The 7304-nt window shown below is 56.0% G+C and overlaps 1 protein-coding gene across 1 annotated transcript in view; it reads left to right on the top strand.

The window, feature by feature from the left end:
* Positions 1-6685, top strand: part of TNIP2 (TNFAIP3 interacting protein 2) — a gene marked incomplete at its 5' end in the record, with an annotated part of 19132 nt that extends 12447 nt beyond the window's left edge. The window contains 5 exon segments of the mRNA XM_006152919.2: positions 68-192; positions 2807-2896; positions 3369-3617; positions 3779-3898; positions 5876-6685. Of these exon segments, the coding sequence (XP_006152981.2) occupies positions 68-192; positions 2807-2896; positions 3369-3617; positions 3779-3898; positions 5876-6139 (848 nt within the window).
* Between the last annotated feature and the right edge of the window lie 619 nt (positions 6686-7304).

Here is a 7304-nt window from a genome sequence, read left to right as displayed (position 1 = left end):
GGGGGGGGGGGGGGGAAGAGGGGGCGGCCCCGGCCCGCCAGCAACGTCCTCTGCCGCTCCTTGGCAGGCGAGACCCACCAGCTGCGGAGGACGCTGGCTGCCACTGCCCACATGTGCCAGCACCTGGCCAAGTGTCTGGATAAACAACAGCACTCACAGCGGGGCGTGAGGGAGAAAAGTCCTGATGACGAGGTAGGCATGGCGTAGCCGAGTCACGGCCGAGACCTCATCGTAGCGGGAAGCTTTGCCTGTAGACCTCCAGGATCCCTTAGCAACCATGGAGGCCAGGGGCTCCCTGCAGCCCAACAAGAATCAGCTGATGGGACAAACTCTGCCATCCAGGATTTCTTTTGGAATGATGGGACAGCTCAAATGCCATAGGAAAGAGGGAGCCTGCCCTACTGGCCCCCAGCAGCAGGCCTAGAGCTCCCTCTTCCCCTGGTGGAAGAGATGGCCTCAGCTGGGGATGGGCAGGGCTGCCCTGAGGACGTGCTGTCCTGTGTATGTCGGGCAGAGGAGGAAACTGAGGCAGAGTTGGGTGATATTGCTGGGGAGGGTCAGTGCCTCCAAATGCCACCTGGGCAAGGCCCAGGCCTAAAACCACCAGAAGGACCACGAGTGCATCTGAGTAGATCAGGGGGGGCCCAGACGTCAGCCTCACGCAGAGTCAGAACTGCCGTCTCCGAAGCTGGCTTTGGGGCCCGTCCGCACTGGCAGCATGGCCTGCCACACGCTGGGAAACCTGGTTGTGCTCAGGCTGCAGCCTCTTTGTCATCAAAGCAAGGACACAGGGGCACTCTGTCTTACCGCTGTGCCCCCAGCTGGAGCTGCACAGGGTAGGGCCAACAGGCAGAGAGCAGTGCAGGGGCCAGGGAAGAGTAGGGGTCCAGGACAAGCCCTCTGGGCCTCCAGGACAGGCCAAACCTGGCTTGTGGATGGGTGAGGGGGTTGCTGGGGGAAAGTGGTACGGTGAGGGTTTCAGCATCCACAGTCATTCAAGGTGTGGGAGGAACTGGGGCATACCTGGGGCCCCAGGGCAGCCACCGCGGGCCAGCACTGTTCACTGCACCCTCCCGCCCATGGGAGGGTCGTGGGGATCCATGTGGGCACACCGGGAGATGGGCACACAGTGTACACCTCACCAGGTTATGCAGTGGGCCAGACTGAGGCCATGTTGCCCCACAGTGCTGGGCACAAGGCCCTCACCAAGGTCTTCCCGAGCAGGTCTCTGAGGCAGCGGCAAGGTTCACACAGAAGCACGTGTCCTGAGATGTTCTGGGGCGGCCGAGCCATCCTGCTCCCACTGGCCCCTCGCTGCAGTGGCCGTCAGGAAGAAATGTGGTCTGAGAACCACCATCTCAGTTGGGTGGATTCCACAAAAAGGGAACCTTAGAAAGAACACACACTGTTGCAGAAATCAAAAGAAAAAAGCTGTCTGGGAAGAGGTGGGGTGTTCTATTTGCTTTTGAGTCACTGTCGTTTTCCTCTGGGGATTTGAAAGTGGCCTCACACAGTGGTCAGCCTGAACTGGGGGTGGGGCGGCGCCTCATCACAGTCACTAAATCAGCGTTACTTCTCAGCCCTGGCCTTGGCTGAGTCACCCGGGGCTTCCCAGTGCAGGCTGGTTTACGACACGCACTTCCTTTGTCATTTGAGGGGAATTCTCAGAAGTAATGCCACTGATACACGGTTTCCTGCACTGTTTAAAGCATGGAATTTCTAGGGTACACATGGATGTTTCGTGAGATTTTTCAGTCCAGTCTGCCAGCTGCTGTTAGGGGTTGGTTTGGGATGTGGCTCTGTGAACCCTGGCCCTGCCTGAGGCACAAGTTAGTCTGTCATATTTGGAGTCGCCATAGTTGAAGCAGTTGTCTGCAACAGGACAGTGTTGTGGGCTCCAAAGGAGAGAAGTTGGGCCCGTGGTTGGGCCCACCCAGGCAGATGGGAGGCCCCTGACTGGGGGTTCTCTGGAGTCCAACAGGATTAAGCTTCCTGCCTTCCCTATGCCTGTGACGGTGGCCAATCTCGGGTGATGAGACAGCTTTATGACCTTTGGTGTACTAATCCCTTTAGACTTTAGAAGGTTTAAATCCAAAATATTTATGAGACAAACTACTCAAACTGGTAAGTAGGATGGAGTAAGGACAGTGTCAAGAATGATGTGCCCAGGGGCCAACAGGTAGCATGGTGGTTAAGGGTGTTGTATTCCCACATGGATGACCATGGTTCAAGTCCTGGACCTAGAGACTTGTTTTCTCTTTCCCTTTTTTTTTTCCCTATCTCTCACCCTTGCGCTATCCCTCTCTGGCCAAATTAAAATAAATACATGGATAAATAAAGTTAAATAAAATAATTCTTTTTTTTACAGAATTATTATTTTATTTTATTCATTCACTCATTCATTTTAATTTGACCAGAGAGACACACAGAGAGAGAGGGAAAGTGAACAAGCCACCAGGTCCGGGACTTGAACTGTGGTCAGCCATGTGGGAGTGTCCACTGCCTTAACCACCACGCCACCTGCTGGTCCTCAGTAAAATAATTCTTTAAAAAAAAAAGAATGATGTGCCCAGACTGTGGCTCAGCCCCGGTTGGGGTGGGCCTGGGCACGGAGAGGGGCCCTTCTCTCACCACTGCGGGAAGCCTTTTCTGTCCCTGCTTTGCTTTTCTGCCGGATGAACAGTCCCCTGCTGTGGAGGCACGATGCAGTGGTCTCGGCCTCAGCCTCCAGGGTGTCTTCCCTCCTGCTGTACGTGACTGGCATGTGCAGTGACACATCATCTTCTCTCTGTCCCTCCTTGTGTAGCCAGTGTGTACAGGCGGAGACACCTCTGTCCAGGCTGTGATTGAGAAGTTACAGGAAGAAAATCAGCTGTTAAAGCAGAAGGTGACGCACGTGAGTGTCTAACATTTCGTTCAGGAAGAATATTCACCCTTACCAACTACAAGTTTGCCCAGAGGTTGCTCCCACCCGTTGCTTTGGCTTGACACATTCAGTCATCAGAGACTTGACGTTTTTGCCTCAGAGGATGTATAGGACATGCCCTATATCCTCCATCCCCCCAAAATTAATTCACAAATCCATAAAGGAAGTACAAGAGTTGTTATCAGGAAGTATAGATTTTAAGGCAGGAAAATTACACTGAGTTCCCTTCTGTTTGAGATCGCTGCTTTTGGGTGTCATCGTGGTGTCTCAGGATTCTCTGGTGGGCTCAGTGTCTCCTCCGCATAGGACAGAGGGAGGCAGCTCCCTTTTAAGAGGAAACCCTTGCTCCGTGAATTATTGCTAATAAACAGCTTCAGAGTGGGTGTTGGCTTGAGCTGTCTCGGCCCCCTTTGCCGTGAGCTTTCCGGCTCCACCTCCTCAGGTGGAAGACCTCAACGCCAAGTGGCAGCGCTACGACGCTAGCAGGGACGAGTACGTGAGGGGGCTCCACACGCAGCTGAGGGGGCTGCAGGCCCTCCATGAGCCTGAGGCCATGAGGAAGGAGATCTCCCGGCTCAACCGACAACTGGAGGAGAAGATGAACGACTGTGCAGGAGTGGCGCAGGAGCTGGCAGAAGCGAGGACGGCGCGGGACGCTGCGCTGGAGCGGGTGCAGGTGCTGGAGCAGCAGGTAGCCCTCCCTCCGGCTCTGGGCAGCACCGACTGCGTGGCTTCCTGTCAGCAGGGGCCGTGGCCTCGGCGCTCGGCTGGCTGGGTCCAGGTGGGCCGGGTGAGAAGCTCGCCTGGCACGTTCTCCTCCCTTGGACAGCGATGGGCCCTTTCTCTTTTCAGATTCTCGCTTACAAGGATGACTTCACTTCAGAAAGGGCAGATCGGGAACGGGCACAGAGTAGGATTCAAGAACTAGAGGAGAAGGTCGCCTCCTTGCTACACCAGGTGTCCCGGAGACAGGTGAGTCTAAGAGCACGTCTCCTTTCACCCAAGTTTCTAAGGCCTGCTTTGCTGGGGTGAAGGACGTGAGGGGTCCTCTCCAGCTCTGGGCTGAGCCCTCTTGCCCAGTGCCTGGAGCACGGGTGTGGAAAGCCTCCCCGTTGATAGTGTTTTGTTGAGGAGGAGGTTGGGACAGCCGCCTGTGCGGGCAGAGGTGGCTGACCTCAGGGCCTGTCCTGCCTCCCTGCGAGTTGCTGCCATGGAACCGGAGAGCGTCTCTCCTCCTGGGAGCTTCTGCCTGTCCTGCCCCTCCTGTGAGGCAAGGACCGCAGTCACTCTGTCACATAGGTGTAACAGAGGACCTAGGTATTACAGCTGTGTGACAGGGTAGCTGTCACAGCGCAGCCACTGCATGTGGAGCAGGGCCTGGCAGGACAGTGGGCCCTGCACTGTACTCTGGCCTTAGTGCTGTCCTTGCCATGGGGGACTGACAGAGATCTCACCACGTGATCTGTATCTCCATATGCCTCCTTCCCTCTCCTCTCTGGAGAGACGCCTGCTCTGTAAAAAGCCCAGAAGTACCTTGTTTCTTTAGTCACTTTGCAAGTACCTTTACACGTTTGGCCCTGGGATAAACCTCTGGCCCTCCTTCAAACGACTTCCTGTCTTGTTCCAGACTGGAGAGTAGTGGTGCTTGTGTACCCAGGGCTGGAGCAGGGATGTCACACTGACCTGGGGGCTGCCCTTCATGTCGTTGAGTAGGGGCCCAGGGGCACGAGGGCTGTCTGCATGGTCTTGTCCTGCGTGGCTGCTGGCCTCACTGGTGGCTCCTGCCCAGCCTAGCAGGTTTCTTAGAAGCACAGGATGGACTATGTGTAGGGGTAGCTCTCCTCGCAACCCCCAATTCCTGGTTCTCTTAAGGCCTTGGGACTGCAGGCCAAAGATTGGGATCCTCCCACCTGTCTCCTAGGTAGGAGTGGGAGCATCGTCCAACATCCAGGGAAGAGCTTTATATTTGCCTGTGAGTTTTCCTGAGATATTTTTTAAAGACTTATTTTATTGAACTTTATTTATTTAATTTTGACCAGAGAGAGACAGAGAGGGAAAGTGAGAAAGCAAGCCGCTGGGTCTGAGACTTGAACCACGGTCGGCCACGTGGGAGTCCAGCGCTCTTAACCACCATGCCACCCACCGACCCCGAGATTTAGTTTTGTCTCTGGGTTTTCTAGACGCCCTGAATGCACGGAAGCACGTGCTATGCCTTGAGGGTTACTAGTGGTGCAAACACAGGATGGTCTCAGGCCACCTCTCAGTAAGGCCAGAGGAGTGACCGACCGTAACAAGTTACAGGCCTGCAGACCCAGATTCTCCAGGGGAGTCCTTCCTGGCCCCAAGGGCAGAAAGCATAGGCAATAAGCTGTAGTTCCACCAAGGAAAGTCCAAATTCGATTGCAAAGTGGAAACTCCACATTCCCAGGCAAGTAGCGATGGCACTGCCATGGTGGCTTTTGGAGCGTGTGCCAGGCCATGCCAGGTTGTGCTGAGTGGTCAATGAAGCCGAGCCAGGAGTTCCGGCCTAGTGCTACAAGAGGACCCCTGAGGCCCAGAGCACTCAGCGTCCCAAGTCCCACAGAGGAGGAACAGAGTGGGGTTAGGACTGAGTTCGCCCAGGTTCCTACCCTGAGCTCTGCCCAGCACCCCTGGCCTGGTGGTGATGGGTGGTGAAGTCACCAGTTGGGTCCCCTCAGGCCTTCCGCTGTGCGGGTGGAGTGGGCCGCGCTCAGTCTTGTTCCTCCATGAGCACATGACGGGGCGTATATGCGGTCTTTAACTGCTCACTGAGCACCTCCTTGTCCGGGCTCTGGGGCCAAGCAGGAAGTCAGGCGAGGGACTTAGGTTGCACTCGGGTAGTGAGTTATCTCTGGTTGCAAGGACCCGAGAGCTGGTGTCCCGGCCTTCAGCGCAGCCTGTGTAAGCAGACCTTTGCCTTCCCTCCAGGACTCCCGAGAGCCAGGCCCCTGCCGGATCCATACTGGGAGCAAAACTTCCAAGTACTTAGAGACTGATGCACTGGAGCTCGTGGTGCCCAGCGGCCGGAGGCCTGGGCCTGGACCCCAGTGGCCAGAAGCCTTTGCAGACGGAGAGTGCCCCAGCACAGCCCAGAGAGGCCAGGGAGATCTCCAGTGCCCTCACTGCCTGCGGTGCTTTGGCGACGAGCAAGGCGAAGAGCTCCTCAGGCACGTGGCCGAGTGCTGCCAGTGAGCGGGACCCCGCGCCTCCGTGGCTCCTCCACCACAGCCCTCCCGGGGACAGGGTGGGTGCTCCACATGCACACGGGTTCCGTTCTCCTAAGATCCAAGACCTGAGGATGTGTGTGGGGAGCGCTGTGATCGCCTTAGCCCCGCTCGGCCGTAGGACAGACCAGGTCAGAGGGAACTCCAGTAGGGCTGGAGGTGGAGATGGGGACAGGAGCATCTGGCCAGGGGAGGCCACCATGCCAGCCCCACCCCAACCTGCACCTAGGGATGCTGCAGCTTGCCAGAGAGGGGTGGCCGCGTGTACTGTCCTCAGCGTGGAAGCTCCATCTGGTTCTGTAGGATAAGGTGTCACCCACCCCCGTCGGACCTGCGAGTTGGTGGGACAGAGCACTGGACTGCACACCACACCAGGGGGCTCTTCCCGGCCACCGTGGAGCCGTAGGTCAGCACTGAAAAGCTGCACTGGAATAGCGCGAGCCATGTACTCAGAAGTCGAGTACATCTATTTTGCATTCACTCATTTTAATAATAAATGTCCTCACTACTGTGACAGTTCTGAAAATTCGTGTTGGAGTGGACACAAGGACTGAGCAGTGTTTTCAGTGTGTGCAGGAGTTAGACCAGCTAACAAGGAGAAACACTCCTGCCGTTTGTCACCTGCCAGGTGACAAGATGAGGGTGTTGGTAGGAACCCAGCTACCCACCTGTTGGGTGCTGTGTGAGTAGAGGCTACCTACTCACACTACATTTTAGGATTTTCAAAATGCTTGCTAGGGACCACATATGCGCCCTGGGCGGGCGGGGGGAGGAGGAGAAGGCACCCTCCCAATAGAGCCTGGTCATGCGCGGTCCCTTCTCCATTTCTCCATCCTGTTGGGATTTGGGGTCATGTATACATGTGCCCGCGTGTTTTCCAAGCTGCTGGGTCCAGGATTCAAACTGCAAGGTCAGCCGCGTGGAATCTGGCTTGTTGAATCACTGGGCCACAGAGCCAGCTCTAAGATTTTTTATTTTCAGCAACTTCACAGAGACAGGTAAATACCTAAATTCCTGGCCTTTACTCCAGGCTACTTAGAGAAATTCCTGAGGTGAGTGGACTGAGCAATGGCCGATGTTTGAGGGAAGTGAGTCACTGGGGAGCGGTCGCCTTTGAGAGGAGCAAGGTGAAG

The sequence above is a fragment of the Tupaia chinensis genome, unplaced genomic scaffold (genome assembly GCF_000334495.1).
Source record: "Tupaia chinensis unplaced genomic scaffold, TupChi_1.0 Scaffold000360_1, whole genome shotgun sequence".
NCBI lineage: Eukaryota > Metazoa > Chordata > Mammalia > Scandentia > Tupaiidae > Tupaia > Tupaia belangeri.
Note: the sequence above shows the minus strand (reverse complement) of the source record. Positions and strands in the feature narration are given on the sequence as shown.